This window comes from Cupressus sempervirens, chromosome 2 (assembly GCF_028749045.1).
Source record: "Cupressus sempervirens isolate cs-2001-9-10 chromosome 2, ASM2874904v1, whole genome shotgun sequence".
In the NCBI taxonomy this organism is placed as follows: domain Eukaryota; kingdom Viridiplantae; phylum Streptophyta; class Pinopsida; order Cupressales; family Cupressaceae; genus Cupressus; species Cupressus sempervirens.
Genome location: NC_143119.1, coordinates 125,271,120 through 125,295,686, shown reverse-complemented (window position 1 = coordinate 125,295,686; position 24,567 = coordinate 125,271,120). Strand labels below are relative to the sequence as shown.

At 36.5% G+C, this 24,567-nt stretch overlaps 3 protein-coding genes across 4 annotated transcripts in view; 2 read left to right on the top strand and 1 right to left on the bottom strand.

Annotated features, from left to right (window-relative positions):
- The window catches only part of LOC149571352 (uncharacterized), a 106,795-nt gene extending 99,810 nt beyond the window's left edge, over window positions 1-6,985 (top strand). Inside the window, exon 2 of the mRNA XM_089812891.1 lies at window positions 6,198-6,985. Within this exon, the coding sequence (XP_089669017.1) occupies window positions 6,198-6,406 (209 nt within the window). The 3' untranslated portion in view covers window positions 6,407-6,985. The remainder of the gene's footprint in view (window positions 1-6,197) is intronic.
- The window catches only part of LOC149571351 (alpha amino-terminal protein methyltransferase), a 108,935-nt gene extending 100,571 nt beyond the window's left edge, over window positions 1-8,364 (top strand). Inside the window, exons 3-7 of the mRNA XM_089812890.1 lie at window positions 6,911-7,030; window positions 7,144-7,245; window positions 7,390-7,444; window positions 7,524-7,621; window positions 7,784-8,364. Of these exons, the coding sequence (XP_089669016.1) occupies window positions 6,911-7,030; window positions 7,144-7,245; window positions 7,390-7,444; window positions 7,524-7,621; window positions 7,784-7,921 (513 nt within the window). The 3' untranslated portion in view covers window positions 7,922-8,364. The remainder of the gene's footprint in view (window positions 1-6,910; window positions 7,031-7,143; window positions 7,246-7,389; window positions 7,445-7,523; window positions 7,622-7,783) is intronic.
- Window positions 8,365-14,217: 5,853 nt separating this feature from the next.
- LOC149571350 (multicopper oxidase LPR1-like) lies at window positions 14,218-20,419 on the bottom strand. Of its 2 annotated transcripts, none has more exons than XM_089812889.1 (5): window positions 20,102-20,419; window positions 19,479-19,699; window positions 18,344-18,910; window positions 14,627-15,517; window positions 14,218-14,523 (listed from the first exon to the last, which is right to left on the bottom strand). In XM_089812889.1, the coding sequence occupies exons 2-5, from the start codon at window positions 19,689-19,691 to the stop codon at window positions 14,470-14,472; spliced, it is 1,725 nt and encodes a 574-aa protein (XP_089669015.1). In that variant the 5' UTR covers window positions 19,692-19,699; window positions 20,102-20,419; the 3' UTR covers window positions 14,218-14,469. The 2 variants fall into 2 exon arrangements, with proteins under 2 accessions (XP_089669015.1, XP_089669014.1); XM_089812888.1 differs by having other exon boundaries at window positions 19,890-20,232.
- Window positions 20,420-24,567: the final 4,148 nt, after the last annotated feature.

The following is a 24,567-nucleotide window of genomic DNA, read 5'->3' as shown; positions in this document are numbered from 1 at the left end:
CTCACAAATTGCAGCTTCCAGAAAATAAATATCTCATTGAGCAATATTCAGCTCTTCAACAGCTATCTAAAACTTTTTGTTGATTTCCAAGTCTTTACCAATCCGTAACCAGTATCAGTAACTTTTGCCCCACTGGGTACTTAACATTGAATGTGTTGATGATAAAACCAATGCCACCTGAAACAACATAGCTCATGCATAGGTACAATAACTACAAGAGCGGAATATATTTGTTTTTGTAGTTATTGTCTTCACCAACTAGGAATATAGTTGACGTTTCAGGTGTTTTCACACTCTTGTGAATGGACGTTTCTAATCACAACATAATTTAGAAGTCTCTTATATTAAAACTGGCATATATTGTTGTCCATGTGTTATCTTCTAAAAAGCTTCCCCCAAGGAAATGGATAGATATCACCACTAGAATTAGAAATAACTTCTAGATTTTAATCCACTAATACATATCATGTCGTTAGCTCTACCTTCACCTTTCCAAAGCAAATATCGATGAATTATATTGTCTTTGATATATGCAGGGGGTGATTAAATATATGGGCTAGTATATAAACAACTGCTATGCCAATTCTTAATATTTAAACAAGTATCGTAATCCTTCAATATGTCCAAAAAAGTTTGGCCACTTGAGTCAATGTTGCAATGGTAAATTCGAGTTCTAAACAACACCTGTAAGCCTCTTCTCGCCGTGTAATTCTAGTCCTTTGGCAAGGTTTGCTTTAAAATTTATACTCTGTCAGTTTTAAAGTGGGAGTTGTGACATGTATTCCCTACGCATGATGATGTGTCTCATCTTGAGACGTGTCATTCTATAGAGCACCTCAACCAATGTTTTTTGACAAGTTTCTTATCGGTTACTTTCCCACTGTATAAACCCCCATGCGGCAGATAACTACTTGAAAAAGTGAATCGTGCCTCTTTATTAAAACTTGTCGATTATTCACCACTCAATCCAAACAACTGGGCACAGTAATTCTTTATAATTTGTAATGGCTCCACATATTGGATTTATTTGTTTGCAAGCTATTACAATGTTGGTATGTCAATATTCAAGAGAATTGGCAAAACCTGAGTTATGGAAATTTATTCAAACAATATTTCCTACACTGCTTTGATTGTCGGACATCAACGTTAAACCCAATAGATGCTAATCTCTGCTGATAGATAGAAATGGGTGTTGCACAAACCTTCTATCATTCCCTGAGCAACATTGGGCCTTAGTTGCTGTGATAGTCAATCACGTGAAACAAACTGGTTATTCCAATCAGTCTTTGAGAGACTCGAACTTCCCCATACTATCAGTGCTTCTTGTAGAAAGGCCACCGTAACTACCTGATTGTCTTCCTCTTGTATCCCGATATCAGCCCTTGGTTAAACTACAGTCATATAAATGCCAATTGAACCTGTAGGGTCACGTCTGCTGCCTTATTTTCTTCTTTTGACTTTCCCGTGAATGATGTATCGACTCCAATAATTTACTTCCTTAGATGTAGTTGAAACTTGAAGTGTATGAGTATATCAAACCAGTGAACTTGTGCTCAAAATACAGATGATTTGAGAAATTTCTTAATTGCATTATGGAAGAACGGTGCTAAAACTAAGAAAATCCCCATGTTCTCTTCTTGAGTGAGTTGGGAAAAAAAAATCCACCTAATCTATTTGTGAATGAATACAACTGATATCTTTGGTTCTCTTGTCTAAATCTTTTCCTGCATTTTAATCTTCCACTTTGAGTAAGTCAGCCTAAAAAATCATTCAACTTTTCCACTTGACTCGACTTTGGAAGCTCCACAGAATCTTTTCCTGCAAAACTACAAATCCTATTTTTTTATTCTCTCCTAACTCATGTTCAAAGATGTATTCTTTCTTCCATTCTGCAATACCTGCTAGAATGGCCAGTTTACTTTGGTTGAAAATACGGGATGCTTGCCTTACTTGAAATATCCCTGCGTGCTAAGAATATAACAGATAGGCAGATAGACATCTTTAATTCCCCGCAACTGTATCTTCCAAGAATACCATACCATCGATTTTCTTTGCACAAACAAATTTTCTCAACCTTTGATGACAAAAAATATTCACTGCTTCTTCTTTAGAAATATGAATCAATTCCTAAATTTCTATAAATGTCTGTTATACAAACCCATTTAGGCTGGTAGGAAAAACCAGCTCTAATACCACTGAAATATCCCAAACCGGATATTTGCTTGATCCTTCCCAAAAATATATTCAAAACTAAAAATATGCAGATGTCTTACAAAACCAAATCGAAACCAGTAAAAACTCCACCAGATATTAATCCAGCTTCTTGATTATAATATTTCAAAACTCAAACATAGGCGAATGTAATACGATACAATGATAAAACCTGAAGATTCTCTACAAGATAATAATCCGTGCTTTCCAAAATAATATTCAAGACTTGAGCATATGAAAATGCGTTACAAATTCGTAATATAAAAACTAGTAAACCCTTGTACAACTCCTTAAAACACGTTATTGCATTATACAACAACAATATAATAACCAACACTAAAAAATCCAATCTTAAACACAGTTTAACAGTTAGATTGGAAAACTTAAGAAAAAAACCTATAAGCACATACGAGACACCTGATGTGATGTCTCCAAGGACAATGGGATTGCATCCACTGTCTGCCAGCACGAGGGGTTACGTCTTTATACTAGCTGAAAGCTGAAGCTTTCCAAATACTCTTGCAAGAGAGAAACTGAAATCTGAATAATAAATCAAGCATACCCAAATGAAAGAGCCTCATCTCCTTCTATCTTCACAGCTGTGACTCTTCGACTTCTCTCCTAGCTAATCTTCTTATCTCTCCTTGTCCTTTTTCCCCACTTTGTAATATTAAATTGACCTTTAATATTTTGAGTCCACGCTCTCCAAGTCAATTTTAAAAATATGCCTTTAATATTTCTAACATCCCAAAAAGGGGACATTACAATAAATCAGATGTCAATTATTATCTGACTATAATTGCAAAGATCAAATGGATCAGACTTCAAATGACAGTGATTTTTAGGCTGCTAATTATAGGAAAAGCTCTAAGCGTATTCAAAATTGTGAGTTTCTAGTGTGAGATGTTATACAAGTGTTCTCTCAATGACTTTACCTCAATACAATGAGAATATAGATGACTGCGACCTGCAACGTGACTGATATGAGGTTGTACAACTCTAAAAATTTGTTCAAATGACTGTCCTGTAACTGTAACAGCGTTGCCCAAGGCAGATCACTAGGCGGGTCTGATTTGATTTCAAGTCCTAAAATGGTTTGAAGTGACTTAACCACTGTAATTAGTCTATTTTATCATGAAACTTGAAAAGGACTTCCCTTTTATTAGCTTTACTAAATTCTTCCACCAAAATGATGAAAACAGCTCTTGATATACCTCCAAAGAAACTTTTGAAGTGATGTCTTTCTAAGTTTTAATGTTTGAAAAACATCGAAGCTTAAATAGGTTTTCCTTCTTGAATTGATATTCCCTTTAGGCTACACAAATTGAATCTATCCAACACACATTGATAGCTATATTAAAGAATTGATGCTCTTGTATGTAATTCATGGCTTTCTCATTGAATTCAATACTAGTGGGATCTGAAGTTTTCAATACAAGACGTTTTTTCTAGGATCAAATTTTCCTCTTATGCATGGCTGATGTAGTCACTCATTAATTTTGAGCCTCCCATGGCTAAATTCGAGGCTATTGGATCAGATTTCTTGCTTTGCATTTAAATTTACGAGGTCTTGGATCGAATTTAGATCCCACTTGCCATCAATTGGGGCCCGAATTTGGATTTTATGGCTGCACGTTTGGCATTATAGGCCTGAATTAGGTCATTATCTCATCGATTTCAGGATCATACGCTTAAAACTTAGGCCTTCACATTTAGATTTTAAGGCCTTATCGCTAGAATCAGCCTATACATTTCAGTATAGGGCCAGGCTTTAGATTTAGGTCCTGGTTTAGGCCTGCACGTTAGGACTTAGGGCCAGATTTATTGGACTTAGGGGCCATATGTTTGAATTTAAGGCCTGACATTTGAATTGGGGCCTGATTTAGGCCCACAGAATCGAAATTGGGACTTGTGTTTGAATTTAAAGGTCTACACATTTGAATATAAGGCTCCGAGCTGGAAATTAAGCCCAGATTTGGGTCCGTTTCATGGAGATTGAGCCCACACATTTAGATATAAGGCCTTGCCTATTGCATATACGCCCAGATTTGAGACCACATGCTTGAGATTATGGCGGCTGGCCTATTGAAGGCTGTTTTCTCACTAAAGTTAGGTCTCTGCATTGAAATTGAGGCCATGTTTATTAAACTTAGGTCTACATGCTTGGTGATGAGGCCAGATTTGGGGTCATGGGTTGGACAAGAAGCCATATATTACACACTGAGACCCCACGTTTTAGGCTTAAGGCCTATTTTACCAAACTCAAGCCCACACATTAGAGATTAAGCCTCTGCATTTGGGTCTAGAGCCACATGCCACTGATTTGGGGCTGGTCATATTGAATTTCAGCACATATGTTTGAGACTTATGGGGCCACCTGTTGATTTAGGAGGCCACACGTTTGGATTAAGGCCATGATTTAGGACCTACAAGCTGAGATTTGGGCTTTACTGCTGGGTTATAGGTCCATAAATTTCATCATAGGCCTTATTTAGACCTTATCTTCATCAATTTTTGGGTCCGAGTTAGGACTCAAGCCCATAGGTTGGAAGTTTGGGGCTTGTAGGGTTAACTTGAGACCCATGTGTCATTTATTGGCTCTTAGTAACTTAAATCAAGGCCACTCGATCAGCCGGGCCCGTAAGTTTTTCATGATTGGACCAGAGTTTTCCCCACTTCAAATTGCTGCTGCTTTCACAATCTTCATGCTCAAATCCATCAAATAAATGTAATTCACTCCACTGCCACTAAGAAAGTGCGTTCCACATTTTTATTTGTCAAATGCCACTTAAGACAGTGGATTCCACTCCTTTATTTGTCAAGTGCCATTTAAGGTGTTGGATTCCACTTCTTTATTTGTCAAGTGTGGAGGGGTGTGGCATAGTTAAAATTAGGGCCAGCCTATTAATAATAATCAGTGGTCAATTAAACTGCTGACCCATTAATAACAAACAACAATTAATTAGCAAAGAGGTGCGACTATGGCAGTGATTAATTAATTAAGCTGACTCTAAGAAGGAAGAGTTGTGACTGCAGAACTGAAGGGGTGTTGAGGGAAGAGATGTGGCTCTTCCGTCCTTCGAGAAAAGATATAAAGGGACTTAAAAAGATTGACTTCAAGAGGGCATTATCCATGCAGCGACTGTCAGCAGACAGTCATCAAACCAAAAATCATTTATAGCAGATCAAGTTGCAATAATGTTCTCAGCTACTTTGGTATGAAAAACTAAATATACTGCTGAGATATATTACTATTTTCTTGCAAACTTTATCTCTATATGTTTATATAGATTAGACAAAGGCTAATCCCTGATATATTTTATGTGCTGAGAGTAAACATATGCCATTCTCTGATATATTCATAGGCTTAGAATAAGACGTGCAGAGAAATATATTACTATATCTATGAAATGGCAAATCTCATATGCCTGCAATAATAAACCATCTTAAGAAGGCGAGGAAGTGAAGGGATGCGGAACAGTGAAGCCTCACCAGCTACATCACCTCATGAAATCGGTGAAGGACTGCATGAGGCCAAGGGAATAGAGATTCCACTCTTGGGCCCAGGGTTGAGGGCACCCTAGTGAAATCTTCCTACAGAGCCTATATGGGTTCATTATTGAGGTAACTAAGAAATGGGTCCTCAATCAGAACAGGAGATAAGGATAGTGCAATGGAAAGGAATGATGTACAGGCACAGAAACCGAGGGGCATAAAGTATCCGCTTTTGGGCCTAGGGCTGGAGATTGTTAGGGTAGCTCATTATGTCTTTCCCATCTCAACCCTCATTGTGGATTGAGGCCATGAAAATTATGTGATATAAGTGTATTTCTCTCTTAAACAAAATAAATGTATTACCTTTATTATGATTATGTCATTAACTAATTTGGTTGCAGGTGCCAAAACATGCTTGTCTTATTCATAGGTTAGGGTTATATCTCTAACTATATTGTGTTCCTTGTTTAATTTGGATTTTGTGATTTTAGGGCAGATTACAGGGCAACACACACACACAAATACATATTCCCGCTTTATTGTACCCAAAAATGGCCTAAAATTATACCGCCTCCAAAATGTGTTGCCCCTTCCTATTTCGGTAATTTTATGGGACATAGAATGCTTCCGTGAAAGTGTTCCAGGAAGCAGTCACGATGAACCTCTGACAGATGAATTGTGTCAGATAATTTTCTTGTAGCAAATATGAACAAGCAGACAGTGACAGTGAAGAGGCATAGGAGAAGGATTGAATGATTTCAAAAAAAATTCTGCAGATCATGAGCATGTCCAGTATCTAAAAGCAGTTAGCCATTCCTGGATGAATATAGATGCTAGGCGACCCATCCACATTCTTACCTAGCCATTGATGCAGAGCAAGGCTTGAAAATCTTTATTCGTTAAAGTCGTGAAATCCGTCATGTTCTTCTCATTAACAACATTCTGCCTATGCATATTGGGAACCTTTGCTTTCCACTTACCTTTTTCCTGGAGTGCTACCTTTCTACCTACAGCTCAGTTGTCAAAAGTTTGATGCTGTGTTTGGTTGGTAAAGTCTACGATGGGTCTCATACAAAGCAGCATCAATCTATTGTAAAAATACTTTTCTCATGTTTTCTATACAAAAATCTGCTGCGAACTTCATTCTGCTGCATCCCACAATTTTCTTCTTTAGGTTTGATACTTTATTATTTTTGTATGTCAGGTCGACCTTGTAGAGCCAGTTTCACACTTTTTGGAGAGCGCTCGTGAAAAATTGAAGGTTGACAAGCATTCCAAATCAGAGGCACATAGGGCTGTGAATTTTTACTGTATTCCTTTACAGGTTATTTAAAATTTTTGCTCCCCACTTTATTCTTATGTTTCATCTTATAGTCCATGCTTTCTAAACAAAGGTGATAGGACATAAATGTCTGATATGCTATATATTTGATGTAGGAATTCACTCCTGAAGCAGGCAGATATGATGTAATATGGATTCAATGGTGTATTGGCCACCTTACAGATGCTGACTTAGTGGAATTTTTCAGCCGAGCCAAAGTTCTGTATTTGTTTTGGGCCATGTTGATAGTTCACTTCAATTTTTTTGTAGGATGATGCTGCATTAGTAGATTTTAATACTCTTAGAAATAGTCAATTTTAGTACTTCACAATTGAAATTTGAAGTGAAAACTGCATCTTCAGGCAGGTCTGAAACCTGGGGGTTTCTTTGTATTGAAGGAGAATGTTGCAAGGAACGGTGAGTAGGTTGTGATTGCTTCTATTGACTTTTTGGCCTTTATGAGATATCTTGGAGTATGATGGTGCCATTACTGTAGGGTTTGTATTGGATAAGGACGATCACAGTGTTACAAGATCTGATGCATACTTCCGAAAGCTCTTCAGCCAGGCAGGTTTACACTTGAACCAAATGAAGGTATGACATATTCTGTAGATTTAACACAAAAGCTGGGATTCGTGCTTGCAGAATTGCAGAATTGTGGGTTATTATTTGTGAAATGTAAATGACTTTGGTATTCTCCTGTGCGAATTATGGAAATTATTTTCTCCCGTCTTATTGACTTCAAGCTTTTTTCAGGCACAAAAGGGCTTTCCTCAGGAGTTATTTCCAGTGAAAATGTATGCTTTGACACTAGAGGCACCAGCAATTGTGCAAGATGTTTTCCAAAATAAAAGACCAAAGAGACAAATTAATAAACCCAACATTATCAGGTAGGGCTTCAGGAGAAAACTGGGTTATTCATTCTTCAGGTAATGGAGATTTATGGCAGAGGCTATGGAAAGATATACCATTGTGCATATGGAGAGATATACCATTGTGCATATGGAGAGGGCTCACGTATTAAGTTTTAATTCAAATTGCTGAAAGAACAATATTTGAGGTGGTTGGTAACGCTTTCTATTTAGGTTTAACTTATGTACTTTGTCTTGAGCGAACGAAGAATCAAGATACTCTACAAATATGTTGCAAGATGGACTTTGTCTTCTCTACAAGCATTTAAAATGCTAGCCATTGACTATGCTATAAATGTTGAAAAACAAGCCATCAGCTACACTACACATGTTGAAAAGAAAGCCATTGGCTATATGTATCCCAGATTCTTTTGGGCTTAAATTTATTATAAGATTGACATCCTAATGCAATTGTTTTATGCATAATGCTTATTTCTCCTTTATTAGTATGTTAAACTTCTTAACTATTGGATCTGTGTTATGGATTTTTTTGGATATCTTGGTGTATTGTTCAGTTGAGCATTATTGTTCTGATAACCTGTAAACTTCAAACATTCCAGCTTACAGTAAACCTTTGTCTCTTATGCAGGCATGTACCAGTGGTTAAATAACAATTGTACATAGTAATCCCCCTCAATATGAGAATTTTTCAGTGTAGTGGATGTGCTGAAAATTAAATCACCAGTCCACCTGAGGATAGGCCCTACAGACTTGAATAATGCATGAACTCCCACATGGCAATCTATTGTCTGAAATGGGAGTTCAGCATGATTCAATCTCCATGTTCACAAGTTCTGTATGCAAGGACATATTTGAAGCTATTAAGGTAGACATTCTTGGCATTCATAAGATATCTGCAGGTATGGTCTTGGAGGATGTAAACATCATGGAGATACGATGTAGGATAATCATCCCATACATGTTGAAATGCCCAGTCCCTAGAGAAAATAATCAATTGGCAGGCAGTAAGCTAATTTTATGCAATAGTTTTGAAGCTACACACTCTGGCTGCTTCCTCTAGATCTACCCAGAGATCAAATTATCAGGGTTCAGAAGGCCAATTCTTTTGGGTAAGAATTCCAGTCAGAGTTCCGAGACTTGAACTCGGCTCAGACTCGGCAAGGCTGACTCGATTCATGACTCGCCTTTGACTCGGCAAGGACTCAGCAAAACAAAAAAAACCTTTAAATTGTATACTTTTATAATTATATATCATATACCGTGACCTGGGTTGAGTTAGAAAAACTCGTTCAGACTAGTCTGCTCGGCTCAGTAACTCGGACTACTCGCACAACTCACGGAGAGTCATGGAACTATGATTTCAGTAGAATTGAAAATTTGGAACAAATCAGACAAATCTGGTTGGTCAAACAAATACAAATCCAGCTGGATCTGGTAACAGTGCTAGAGACAACCTGTGGCTAAACATCCCATAGATCTGCTTTACCTAGATCTGCCTAGAAATATACCATGACAGATCACAGCAACTGCAATAATATAACATTTGAATACTGGTGAGTATAGATGGAAACACATTCAAGAGATCTTAGTAAAGCATACAAATGAAGAGGAAAACATTAATTGATATATCCTTCCCTAGATATTCCTAGTTACACCCTAATGCTGAGTTTAGCAATCTCATTCTCATATATCCTATCTTCGTGATATCAATGACAACCATAATTGAACAAATAATAACTCCACACTTATAAGAAAGTGCATAAAAATGTGGTGGTGTCAAGTGACAAAAATATCTCATCGTAGTAAATAATGAGTGATGGATATGAAGTTGGATTGCAATAGAACGAGGGCAGGCCAATTTTGAAGGCTATAATTTTAATATGATTGAGGTGTAAGTTCAACTAGCAAGTTATACATAACCCAAAGATATGCACAATCAGTAGCAACCTAAAGGATCTAACAAAAATGGGTTCTATTCTATGTTCTCACTCTTTAAAAACACAACTTCGATAGCTAAAGGAAATTGGCACTAGGAAGCCAAATTTCTAGAAGCAGGGTTGGTTTTAAGTTTTAACATCTGTTTTCGTAGTAAGTCCCCATCCCACTTATCCCAGAGAAGATTGGGGATCTTTTGTGTGAATCTATTATAACTGGTTTTATAGGGAACCCAATATGAATTGGCTATAATGATTTAGTTGGCAACTTGTATCTTTTTGGTAAGGAATCAGCTCCAAAGCTGTCTAATTTTTTTGAAATCTGACCATGAACCATTTCCATGTGTCAATGAGTTAAACATGAATAACAAAATGGATTCCAAGTTATCTCATGTTACAACCATGCTTATCTGTTTTGAAACCATGAAGGTCTGATGAGACTTTGGCTTGTGTTGGATGATAAAAAATTAAATTATTTGAAAAACCAATTCAACATTGTTCAGATTATAGAGATCCATGATTTGAAGGGTATCAGACACTTTCAGGGTGTTTTTTAGGCAACAACATTATATTGTCAACATAGTGAGATTTTATTGCTCGGGTTGACAAGGTCAATTCTGACTAGACTTGTATCTCTAATCTTCTCAAATATGTAACCAACATATGAGCAACATGAATATAAAGCAAATGAGTGAGCAATCAACTCTGATTATAGAGATCCATGATTTGAAGGGTATCAGACACTTTCAGGGTGGTTTTTAGGCAACAACATTATATTGTCAAGAAAGTGAGATTTTATTGCTTTGGTTGACAAGGTCAATTCTGACTAGACTTGTATCTCTAATCTTCACAAATATGTAACCAACATATGAGCAACATGAATATAAAGCAAATGAGTGAGCAATCAACTCTGATTAATGGGCCATTGCAAATCAAGGGCCGGGCAAGTAAATTATTCACAAGCATTTGAGCATTTGAGATATGGGCATTTCAAATAAGGTCAATTTCTATGACTAGACTTGTATATGTAGTCTTCTCAAATACGCAACCATCAGAATTGACCAGATTAGTATCTCTAATCTTCTCAAATAACCAACCAACATCTGAGCAAGAGGGACATGAAATAAAGGAGGAAGTGAGCAACCTTGTGTAATATAGCCAAGTTACCGATTTGGGTGCAGATTCGGATGTGGGTACGAGAACCCCGAATGTGGATGCACAAACCTTTTTTTGGGGGTCTTGGGGGGGGTCTTGGGTGGGTTTGGGTATGTGTGTGTGCATGCATATATATATATACACACACACACACATAAAAATAAAATTTAAATAAATATACAAATAAAATAAAAAGAATAGGAAAAGTGGAGATTAAATTGGCACATATCTCAATGCCTTACCAACGCTAAAAGCTTTATATGTGGGGCCTGGGTGTATCAAAGTCTTTTGAAAAGTGGAGCTGACACAGGACAAAATTACGTGTACATAAAATTACTCACCTACTGGTGGCTCATCTTTCTCTTCTGTTTCAACTTTGCATCATGCAGAGACAATTCTACTATTTAGTGTTTGTATATAGTATATACACAGACTACCATCTGCCAAGGGCTTGGCTGTTCCAAGGTTTAGTCTTATGGACACCTGCAATCCATTTACTAAACAATAGCAGGCTTGACCAACTGACATAAGCCATTAGACTTGAAACTGTTATTACATCCAAACATATTATCCACAGATTCCACACAATAAAAAGCATTTTTTTGAAGAATGCTTAGGAGCCTGATCTCAGGTATACAAATTATATAGATAAATTCAATTGGTTAGGTACATAAAAGGGAAGTCATGTGGGCCTAAATGGGGATTAGTATCTTCAAATTGATTATGAAAACTATGATTAATTGACACAGTCTAGCAATTTTGCCTAACAGCAAAGTAAATCCATGTATACAACATTTAAAATGACTGATTGCCATGATGCATAGCATAATTTTTTTTCCTGTATGGCTTACTTATTGAGTATTGATATCTTCTGGAATATATTTATGAGCAAAAGCATGAACAGCAATAAGATATCAAAATAACAACATAAGATAACAATACACTAACAGAAACAAAACATAGTGGAATGAGGATTAGTATCTTCAAATTGATTATGAAAACTATGATTAATTGACACAGTCTAGCAATTTTGCCTGACAGCAAAGTAAATCCATGTATACAACATTTAAAATGACTGATTGCCATGATGCATAGCATAATTTTTTTGCTGTATGGCTTACTTATTGAGTATTGATATCTTCTGGAATATATTTATGATTATTATCACATTCCTCAACTTGGCACTTCAGTACATTGCATAAACCGGGCAAAAAAGGCTGAAGTTGATCCCGGATGTGGACAGATTTGCTAAGGATGAGCACCTGGACACATCCACACCCTGTGGATGCGCATACACAGGGTATTTGGATGCATCCCTCTGCGCATCCACACCAGCATCCAGGGGCAGGGTGCATGAATCAGGTAGCTAAGTAAACTATTCAAGGATTGGGCAAATAAACTATTCACAAATAATTGATTCTGAGATTTGCAAACAGTTTTAAACCAAACCCAAGCAGGCCAACCATCTTAGCAATAAATAACAAAATGGTCATATTATACCCTTTGATTTAAATCCAAGTTATAGTGATGGCATCTTGAATTTTTTGTTGTATGTACTATATATTGAACTAATTTTTCATGCAATGATAAGATCATGAAGGATGATACATCCATAAAAAGTAAGTTTGTTGTTTTTTCAGAATATAATTTTATATTGTTTTAAGCAAACAGTATAGAAATACATTAGAATCAGCAGTTAACAGTGGAACAGAAGCAAATAAATGCTATCACTGCTGTCCATAACCAGAACCAGTTTGCGCATCCAGCAATAGAATGAACATGCAGTCCACAGAACAGCACATATACAGTCCTGGAGACCAAAAAACACAATCCGAGTCCTTTGATAGAAAAGGCAGCACATCAAATACAAAACTGTACTTCATATAAAAAAACCATGTTGTCTTTGAGTTTCTTCCTGCAACCATTCGCTGACCTCCATGGACGGTCTCGTCCAGTGCTTTGTCAGAATGTTATTCATCATTGCTTTGATTATTTTAGCTATAGTTACTGTCTTGGGTGACAATTTCAATTGGATTATTAATTTCTGTTGGAAAATTGACTCTCATTGACTATTCTTATGGAGGAGCTCAAATGAAGCCTTGATGAATGAGAACCCAGAATACTTCATGGGATAAATGATTCATTGTATAGAGATTTGCCTCTTATATTTTCATGAGTTTATGGTAACTATATAAAATATTGACACTATCTATTTATGAGACTCTACCAAAAATTGGTGTAGATAACAACTGTAAAATCTGTGTACCAACATCACAATTAGGCAAGAAACCCAAAGACCAAATAAGCCAAAAAGTGAAGTAAATAATAATGTTCATACTGTGCTGACTATTGAAGGTACACAGTAGACATTACATATATAATTTTTGGTTTACCTGGTTGCATGATGATTTTAAACTTGTCAATGCCTCCAGTCAACAGAGTTACCAAATATGGATATATAGTTCTGCAGCGTCATTGCTAAGTATTTAGTCACATCACTCAGAATGGACTTTACGTCTGACTATATTTGAAGGCGTAAGCAACAAATCTTGAGCTACAAATACTTGAAAAGTTTAATGTTTGCACAAATTACATCAGGATCTTTTGTGAACAATGATAACAAAGTATTTTTTACTTGGATATTGCAAATTTAAGTGGTAGGTGCCGTGTGTCACCTGAAAATTCAAAGAATAAAAGAATTCAGTAGAGTTGTTTGGTTAGAATAGAAACTTGAGTTCCCATTGATGTGAAAAAGAGAAAATACATTTTGAAGCCAACCACAAACCAGCACCTGGTACAAGTATAAATAATTGATTCCCATATTTGCTTAACTAATGCAATTTTATCAATGTGAAGGAACTTTTAAGTATCTTTTGTTATAAATAAAAATAACTTAGAACAGTGCAAATTCGCTGGCACTGCAAGTGATTTTTAAGTTTCAAATGTTAATTATAATTTAATACTATAATATAAAAAATATTCAGGGCAGGAATCAAATCTGAAGTTCCTGAAGAAAGGATCTATATCACCAGTTACAAACGAAGCTAGGAAAAATCACTTTCCAAACATCAAGGTCAAGTGTAAGTTGGGAGAGGGAATTTAGTTATTCTCCAACTTCTCCAAATTTATAATTGAAACTAAGTTAATTGTTTTTACTGGAGATTAGTTTTAACAAAAGGAAACTCATATCATTAATAAAACCATTTTGGAACGATTTAAAGCGCCTTCGTGTCCAACACTCTGCAATCAATTTATTATTTACATAAGACTGCAATTCAGAACACTTTAATGTCCAACAGTTTGCAAGCAATTTAATTTCTGTCTCACAAGACTTCACAATTTAATTGCGATATGCCCAACCATAGTTTTTATGCTTATTGACAATATACAAGGATTTTCTGTAACAATGAACGGTGTTATTGTAAAATAAGCCTAAAATTCCTTGTGACAAAGTTGCACCTGCAACCCCATTGTTTTTGTATTATTGGACGATTTTCAAGGGTCTCATCATTGCGTTATCTTCATGATCCAATATCTGAAAATTTCAAAGAAGAAAATTAATGTGCAGCTCCTTAAGAAGACCTGATCATACAAGAAGTGCATAAAATCAAGATGCATGGAGAAGCATGCATACTTACATGGCAGTGATACACATAACCTGGCTCAGCACTGGCATTGAATGGATAGAGAGTTTGATGAGCACCAAGCATAGAGAACTGAACAAGAATTGTTGTTACAAATCCCGGCGGAGTCTTAACTACATTCTTCCAATTCCCTTCATTAGCAGGGGTTGGAATCACTTTTCCCTTGGCATACTTTTCTAATTTGCACATCATTGCATCGTTCATCATCTCCATGCACATTTGGAAGTCCATCATGTTTAACAATTCTGTCTGCTTCAGGACTACAAACAGACCAAGATGAATATGGAAAGTATGGCTATGCATTGTGAGATTTATAATATGCCACAGCTCGCTGGTTCCCTGTTTAGGTGTCTCAGTGACAGGGGCATCATATGTTAAGTTGTTGAAGCGCATACTTGTTTCCATTCCAGTCTTGGTATCATCATACTCATACATGGTAATGTATCGTGTTTGTACAGAATCATTCTTATTGGCATGAGGATTCCTAACCAAAGTCCCAGGAACACCATCATCAACCTTGGAGTTCATGCTTTGAATGACAAATTTTAAAACATGGCTGTTTAGATCATTTACTTTGGTTCCTTCAGGGTATGGGTATGGTGCACTGTTTGTTAAGATGACCTTATTGGTAGATGATTTATTAAAATCTATGATTATGTCTGCAATCTCTGATGGACCTAGAACTAATTTCTTGATAGTTGCAGGCCGGTGTAAATATGTGGAGTCTGATCCTATTTGTATCATAGACAGTCGGTTACTTAAAGCCAATGTGAAGTATCTAGCGTTGGCTGCATTCACAATTCTGAAACGGTATTTTCTTCTCTGCACACTCATGTAAGGCCATGCCTTCCCATTCACTACAATCACATCTCCAAAGTATTGTGGCTGCATCCATCCCACAAATAACATATTTTAATAATTGATATAATATTCTTGTTCCACCTAAATAAAAAGTATAAACCTAATACACCAAAGAAGAATATTTCAAACTCAGACGAACTGAACCAAGGTATTTCAAAATTATTTCTGATCAAAATTCAAATTTTAAAGAGTAAATTAAACGGATGCACGGAAATAAAGTGTAATTTATTAGAGTGGAAAGAATTAAGGCGTCATGATTCATTCTATCAGTTTTTAAAACACAAGCAAATGTGCCATATAAATCAAATCTTAGGAATATTTTAAATCCACTCAAAGCCATCTGAAAACAATTAGAATATAAAATAAACATTAATTCTAAAAATACAAAAGTTTGGTGCCATGGGGAGGGTTAAAAATCAGGTTATATAGCTCATGAAAGCTATCTAGCAAGGGGAGGAATTATGATTTTTCAGGAAAAAAAATGAATGCCAACTTTTATGAGTCTTAGCTATTTTCATTCAAAATATTTATGAGATTCAAACTAACCCTTTCATGTAAGGTTGCTTAAACATGAGTGTATATCAAGGAACATGATATGCACCAGCTAGAAGGGGAAAAATGTCAATAATAAGAATTTTGAAAAGGTGAAGGCCCATTTCTTTCAAGCATTACATATATATTACATAAAACTAACAATAATTTAAAAAAATTATATCTATGTTGGTAATCAAGAGTGAGGGATGTGGCTAGCTGGTGCTGGGATGGTGACTTCATGTGGCCTGAATGCTGTTGTGGAGCTCTGTGCAGATCCTTTGGGCTTCCACTTGGAGCTATATTGTTAGGAGTCTGACAAACTCATTTTTTATGCCTTATGCCTAGCTCTTCTACAATTGGTTAGGCAAATTACCTATTTGACAATTGATTTGGGTGGGAATAGGGGAGGCTATTCGGTTTTCTGCAGCATTTCCTGCTTAGAGGGTAGCTTCTAGTGATACTATGGTTTTCCTTTTGGGCTAGTGATACTATGGTTTTCCTTTTGGGCAGACATTAGCCGATGCTATCAAAGGTCCTGGTCTTATTGTTTCTAGGTATGCTTGACTTGATGTGTTGTCTTTGAAGCTGGTGGTGTATGGTGCAAGGGCTTTGTTCTACATCCTTGATGTTGCTATCGATAGGTTTGCCTCTTGAATTTTGGGGCCACACCAAATATTGATGCCATTAGAACTTTTAAGGGCTAGGAAAAAGTGGTGTTGCTAAGGTTAATGTGTCAATTTTGCTGTGTGGAAAGGATTTTTTCTTACCTCCTTTCCTAATTATAATGATTGTGTCAATAACCTCAGTGCTAGGCCTTGCCTTCTCAAAAACCTTGGGAATTTCCTCAAACAGTCACACAAGGGCTTTGACCTGGAGAAGGAATTCATTAAAAAATCACAAGAGAGGGTTAGATTATTTGGATTGCCATTGGAAATGATTGGATTTTTGTGGGAGCGGTTATGGATGGCATTACCAACTTATTTGGGCAGTTTATTTACCTTGGTTTGGTGTTTTGTGTTAATGTCAATGTCGTTTTGATGCTGTCTCCTTCTATCACTCTTTCTTCTGAACTTGGTGTCAGTGTTCGACATATTGCTTTAAATGGTTTTTTACTAATGTGCAGCAAATGCCACGAGGCAGGTCATTCAGCCGCTCATTGCAGAACTAATATGGCGGAGATCGGTTAGTGCTTTCACATACTTGTGTTGAGGAACTTTAGGCTTGTAGGTATGATGGGATTAGCCCTTTGAAGGCTAAGTCTCTTCTTAAAGAACTCAGTTTGGATAGTGTGGTCATGGATGAAAAAAGAAAAAGTGCATTGATTGAGGAAGCGAGACAGGCAAATTGCTCTGTTCTCATCTCTGATTCGGACCTAGCATCTAGGAGAATAGCCAACAAGAAGCGTATTGCTGAGACAATGGATAGCACTTAGAATAGGGACCAGTGCTCCCTTACTGCTTTAGCTTCGAGCCACCTTGAGAGGTTTGGTCTTTGTCTCTTCTTGGATATTTACTTTTAGTCCTTGGTTTCACTGTTTCTGCCCCCTTGTGATTATTGCGAGTTTGTGGTTTATAAGGTGGATGTTGTTTATTCCCTTTTGTGGTGCGATTGTCGAGGGTTGCCAGTCTCTTTGGCTTAGACATTCTGTTTGTAAAAGGCTTAGGGTCCTTTGAAAACTCTTCTTTCCAAGTCATAGCTTCGATCAAACCATACAAAAAAAAATAAAAAATCAAATACTAAAATAAAATTCATTTCACAAAATAATGATGTGGTTCCTCTGAAAATTCTTCTTTCCAAGTGATAGCTTCGACCAAAAGACTTTATGCATAGAAAAATAAAAATCAAATGGCAAAATAAAATTCAGTTAACAGAATAATGATGCGGTTCCGTGATAAGAAGTCTCTAGTTATTTCGGCCCCCCCAAATATTTCGAATTAGTTCCGGAATTAGTCTTGACGGGTAAGGCTCTGCTCTAATGTAAATATAAAAATCTAGTAACTAGTTAAGCTAAAGGAATTCTGTATTTCTTCTAATGCAAGAAAACTAAGCCAACTGCAAAAGCTCCGGATATTTTTTAATGCAAATCACATCCTCGACTAACAAATTTATCTCTTGTTATGCTTTTCGTTTGAGGATTGTTTAAAAATAAGAGCATGGACAGGGATATGCAAGTGCAAGGTCTTCAATATGAAAGAAAAAACGATAAAGGGAACTTCGGATAAAAACTTCAGATTAGATTTCCTGAAGCAAAGCAAATTTTTTCACATACCACGTGATAGAAAAAACCATTCAGTCATCAAGGATATAACGAGTTACCTGCCACTGGGGATGAACTGAAGGATTGTTTCCTGTGGAGTTCATGTAAAGAGATCCATCGTTGTTGAAATTGCGGTCGAAGAGAACAAGACTGCGGTCATATGGACCAGTCGGAAGCTTCAGAGGCTTCTCAATGGAGGGGCTACGAATTGTATAGGCACCAACCAATCCTGCTAAAAGGTTAACTCTTGTTAACCCCAAGGCGTGGTCATGGTACCACAGGTTTCCTGGCTGTTGAACATTGAGGTAAGTGTAATTAATTTTCTTCCATGCAGGACCAGTGTCTTTAAAGTCGGCTGTAAACCAGGCCATGGAGTTCCCGTCGCTCTCAGGCTCCACAATTCCGCCATGCAGGTGAACGACTGTGGGAACCCCACCATGTTTGGGTATCGCAGTTGCAAGCGTGCGGTCCCATGGCAGAATATGCCGAGAAGGCAGATGATTTTCCCATATTATGGAGGTCTCTACTCCTTGCAAGGCTTCAATTGTCGGACCTGGCACTGTAGCTCTGTCCTTTCTTGTCCCATATGCAAACACTTTAGTTTCTTGAAGGTCTCTGTGAAATTTCTGCCAGTAAAATTCAAGTAATAGCTCATTAAATTCAAGTAAAATTTGACTCTCGAGACAACAATTCTGTAGTTTGTTTAGGCTCTTTCTAATTTAAGAATTTGAAGTTGTGAATCAATGTTTATGAAAATACAGATCAGTATGATTGTTTTTGGAAGATTTTTTTTGAAAATTAATTGTGTATATTTCTGTATTAATAGAATCAATTCTATATGTTTGTGTTTATAAACTCAATTATTTTGATGAAGATATATACACCAGATTTCAGAAGCAATCTTTCAATAACTAGTTAAAATTCTATTTCATGCTGAATATCGAGAACCACATCACATAATTTGATCACCATAGAAAAAAACGCGACTTCATATGAATTTGCAAAATTTGATGTACCATTTAAAAATCAACGTCTCTGCGAATTTTCAAATCCATAATGAAAAGCGATTTCCTTGTTCAACAAAACCCCTAGTTAAATAAACAAAAGATGAGAGCACAATTCTACAGAGTTATATTTAATCAACCTAAAGACACCACTTGAACCAACTCTTCATGTTTTTTTCAGTTTTATTACCCAATTTGTCTCAAACATCCCAATCTTAAGATGTGCTGGAGCATAAACCCCTTCTCTTGCAACGTATCCTTTTAGTCTGGGCATATCTGGAAGCTCATCCACAAACATTTCAAGAGAAGACGCTATTTGATGAAGGTTCTTTTCTGATACATAGGCACTCCTGGCTAGAAAGCAGCAGCACAACAGCAACAGAAAACGCAACGCTGTCCCCATATTTGGTCCTGAAAAAAAAAGAAAAAGGCAAGAAGCTTTATACCATAATCAGGTGAAAAATCACTAGCCCTTTTAATGAGTAAAGGGCTTCTCTGATAACGAGCAGTAACCATAAAACAATGGATAGACCAACAATAAAGAAAGGGAAAAAAATAGAAAAGACTAATGGGTAAGGTTGATCACAATTTTTCTACATACCAACTGCTAATCTGTTTCACTCGTTCTATGTTTAGTCTCATGGAAGATAAAAACCATCTATCTATGTATACACTCTCCACTCTGAAACTTAAAATAGGTTTCCACGCGATTGTATGATCGGTCCGAGTAGAGATTGTTTTTCTGGCTATTCCTGAAGAAATAAAGCATAAATGCATGGAAAGAGGAAAGGTAGTTGGTAATGTGTTATCCACCTTTAAAAGTTCAATCAAGCCACTAAATTTGCGCACTTTGCTTGGGAAGAATCTTTAACAGTCGCCCAATAATGAACTTTGCCTCGCGCGAGGGGTCTTCAGGACAGGAGGATTCAACGGTCACTTATCTTCACCAATTTCAATGCATAAATCAGGTTATAAAGTTGTTTCTTTTTGGAGTTAAAGTGAAAATTGTTGCGTCTTGCAGGTCATCTCAGGCTCATTGCGTCTGAAACTACGTAGCAGGAAATGAGTGGAGTATATATAGTAGAGTTATGCATTGAGGGGTAGGGTTTTTCGTCTTATTTTTATGGGTTTGGAACTTTATGAATGGCACAATGAAGAAATATGTATTAAGTAATTTGAAATGGCTTTTTGAGTTTATTAAAAATATTCTTTTATTTAGTTTTTATCATATAATTGAGTTTATACATATACATGTACATATGTGTGCACATGCACACACACGTATGCAAACATATGTATTGGTCGATAAATTTACATTTTATTACTGAATAATATGAAAAATACAATAATATCAAACTCAAAATTCCCTACTCCCATTAACAATTGTTCATCCTTGACTATGACCACTTACATCTTTGCAAAACAAAATTTATACTTCTATCATAGTATTTTATACACTTACCCCAATTACTATTGATCAATCCTGTCTATGTTCTATGCCTTGCATTGCAACAAAAAAACACTACTACTATCACCAAAATCCAAACCCTACAGTTGTTCATTTCCCAATAAATTTGCATATCAACATGAAAAGGAAAAATTGGAGCTTTAACCCTCGAGGAACATGTCGTCACCTTGCTGCAATTTTCTATCTCTTTATTGCCCCTTCCTCGACCTTTCTTTGCCATTGTTGCTTCTTGTTCCCTGACCCCTTCCCCATCCATGACGACACTCTCTCCTCTCACACCTATGTGCATCATTCTGTCTCCCACTAGGCGCTTGAGCAACTAGATTGTTCAAATCATGACCCCTGCAATAACTAGCCAATCTGAACTTGAGGGCATTCTTATCAAATTTGTCCTTTCTCAACCTAGATTGTATTACCATTTCCTAGTCATTGGTGTAGACTCAAATCACAAACCCCATTCTTTCTGCCTATGTTGTTCTCCATTCTCTATATTCTCCAGCCTAGCAAAGCACAAAAGGGTGAATGTGGCCAGGGTAGCTAAACATACGCACCTAGTCTTTGGATTCTTTGTTGAAAACCCTCCTAGGTTCGACAAATCAGAGTAGGGCATCCAGCCCTTGTCTCCATTCCAAATCACATATCTCCTCACTACTCTCCTCGCCTCTTCCACTTCATCAACCTCAAACCCTCACGTAGGAAACATGGAGGGACTATTAGTATTGGTGCAATATTTGCAATTTGCAATCAAATACTCTAAACACATCAACCCTCTCACAAAGATTGGAAAGAAATGATCATCTATTGTGAAAACAACGTTCAACCTTCTATTGAATATCTTGCCCCAAAAGGACTACTATTTGTTGCTTGCAAGCTGAAGTTTTCTTTTATCTTCCTAGAACCTTCTCGTCTCTCCTTACCTCCATGAATTTGAATGAGTTTTACCATTCATTTCTTCCTTTTTTGTATGCGTAGCCCTAGGTAGTGTAAGCATTTTGTTGTTGTTGTGCTTTGGATTACTTCCAATCTACTGCCTTCATTTCTTCATTTATGATATTGTTGAAGTTAAGGAAAGCTCAACTTGCACTCCCAAGAATCACTTGTATACAAACACTCGTCACAAAATGAGAGAAGCAAAGCTATGGAGGCTTGAATTCAGAGACCCGTAGAAGATGAGATATTCTTGACATGCAAAGATAAATTGTAATTGTATTGAATGGATTGATTACAAAGAGATCAATCCGTATAAAAGGAGATCAAAATCCTAAAGGTAACTAACATAGGTTGCATGATAATAATTAATTATTATATGACTAAAGTTTAGCTTAAGTAACTAGAGATAATAAGACATTGTCTTATTACTCTAACACCTCGTCTTAAGATAAACTTAGGGAGTAGATAACAACCTAAAAAATACTATCGAAAGTAAATCTGGGTCTCGACAACATGGCTTGATGAGGTACCCAATCACAACCAAAATATTTGTAAAGCAGAAAAATAGAGAAAATCACATGGGAAAAATACTATTTCAAGAAGAGATGGGAAAAATGATGAAAGACTAGTGAAGGACTGTAGATGCCTCCAAATTAGAGAATGTGCCAGAAGATAGGAACACAAAGATGATTATGAAGAACACTACTAAATAATGAAGAAGCTGCAAAGCTTTGTCAAAAAGTAACTATTGATCTGAAGAACCTCCACCACAATAAAACTTGACTAGGCAGAGAAGACTATAATCTGCATGAGTGCCCTTAAATGACACTACTCAAATCAGGAGGCACCTAAAGGAAAACAATTGAATCAAAGATATAGATGGCATAAAACACCAAAGCCTAAGACCTGATCAATCGAATATGGAAGGTTGAATTCAAAGTAGAAACGAAAAGAAAAGTGTCCATATGGAAAATGATCCATCTCACTGAAGTGCATAGGTACCCAATGACTGCATCCACCTAGTATATAGGAACACATTATTGACTACATAGCTCACTCCATCCAACCAAGGAAGTATAAGAACCAATAGGAGAACCTCCCTAATGCAGATAAGGGTGAGGTGACAAACAATTGAACAAGTGGGTCAATAAGAACTGCATGTCAAGGAATCATAATCAAGATGCATAGATAAATACATAACAGTGTACTGAGGTGATTAATCTCAGACACATCATCAGGCTAATGTTACGGAAGGGACACTTACTGGACAAAGGTAGAAGACAAACAAAGGAAAAACATCAACCCCCTTGTGACACTTAATCAGAGTAGTGCATGTGCAATAAGACACAAAATATGCTAAATCCCAAGAATAAAATAATTTGTATGAGTGCCCTCAGATGACACTACTCAATTCAGGAAGAAAAACTAGGCAAAAATGTTGAAGTTGAGGAAACTCAACCTACAACTCCCAATAATCACTTGCATGCGAACACCTGTCATAGAAAGAAAGAAGCAAAGCTATGTAGACTTGAATTCAAAGACCTATAAAAGATGAGACATTCTTGATGTGCAAATAAAATACATTGCAATTGTATTAAATGTATTAATTACAAAGAGATCAATCCTTATAAAAGGAGATAAAAACCCTAAAGGTAATTGACCTAGGTTGCATGATAATAATAATTAATAAAATAATTAATTAGTATATGCTTAAAGTTCAGCTTAAGTAATTAGAGATAAAAAGAAAATATCTTATTACTCAAACACCCCTCTTAAGATAAACTTAGGGAGTAGCTAAAAACCTAGAAACCACTATTGAAAGTAAAATTGGGTTCCAACAACAAGGCTCGATGAGGTATCCAATCACAATCGAATATCTGTAAAGCGAAGAAATAGAGAAAACCACATGGTAAAGATTCTACTCCAAGAAGAGATGGAAAAAACACTGAAAGAGTAGTGAAGGATTGTAGAAGCCTCCAACCTAGAGAATGTCCTAGAAGATAGGAACAAAATGATGATCATTAAGAACATCACTGAACCATGAAGAAACTGCACAACTCTATCAAAAAAAATTGCTGATATGAAGAACCTCCACTATAATATAACCTTACCAGGTAGAGAACACTATAATCTATACAAGTTCTCTCAAATGACACTACTCGAATCAGGAGGCACACAAAGGCAAACAATTGAACTCAAAGATACAAATGACATAAAAACAAGAAAGTTTGAAGAGATGATCAATCAAACATGGAAGGCTACATCCAAAGTATGAACATAAAGAAAAGTGTCCATATTGTAAATGATCGATCTCCCCAAAATACTTAGGTACCTATCCATTGCATCCGCCTAATACATGTGAAAAAATACTGAATACATAGCTCACTCCATTGAACCAATGAAGCATAAGAACCAACATGAGAACCTCTCCAATGTAGACAAGGGTGAGGTGACAAGACCTTGAAGAAGTGGGCCAATAAGAACTACATGTCAAGGAGCCATGATCAAGATTCAAAAAAGAATACATAATAGTGTTGTGAGGTGATCAATCTCAGACATGTCATGAGGCTAATGACGCAAAAGAGACAATCAATAGACAAAGGTAGATGAAAAACAAAGACAAACATCAACCCCTATGGCATGTAATAAGAGTGGTGCATGTATAATAAGACACAAGATATGATAGATTACAATAATACACTAGATGCCATTGCTTGAATTAGAAGCCAAAACTAGGCAAAACAACAGAAACACAAATGTAGAAGTAATATTACACTTAATCTCAATGCGTTTGCAAAAATGCATACAAATGATGTCAACGAATATCAGAAGAGACATAAAATTGGTACAATAGAAAGTACAACCCATGTTGAGTAATCTC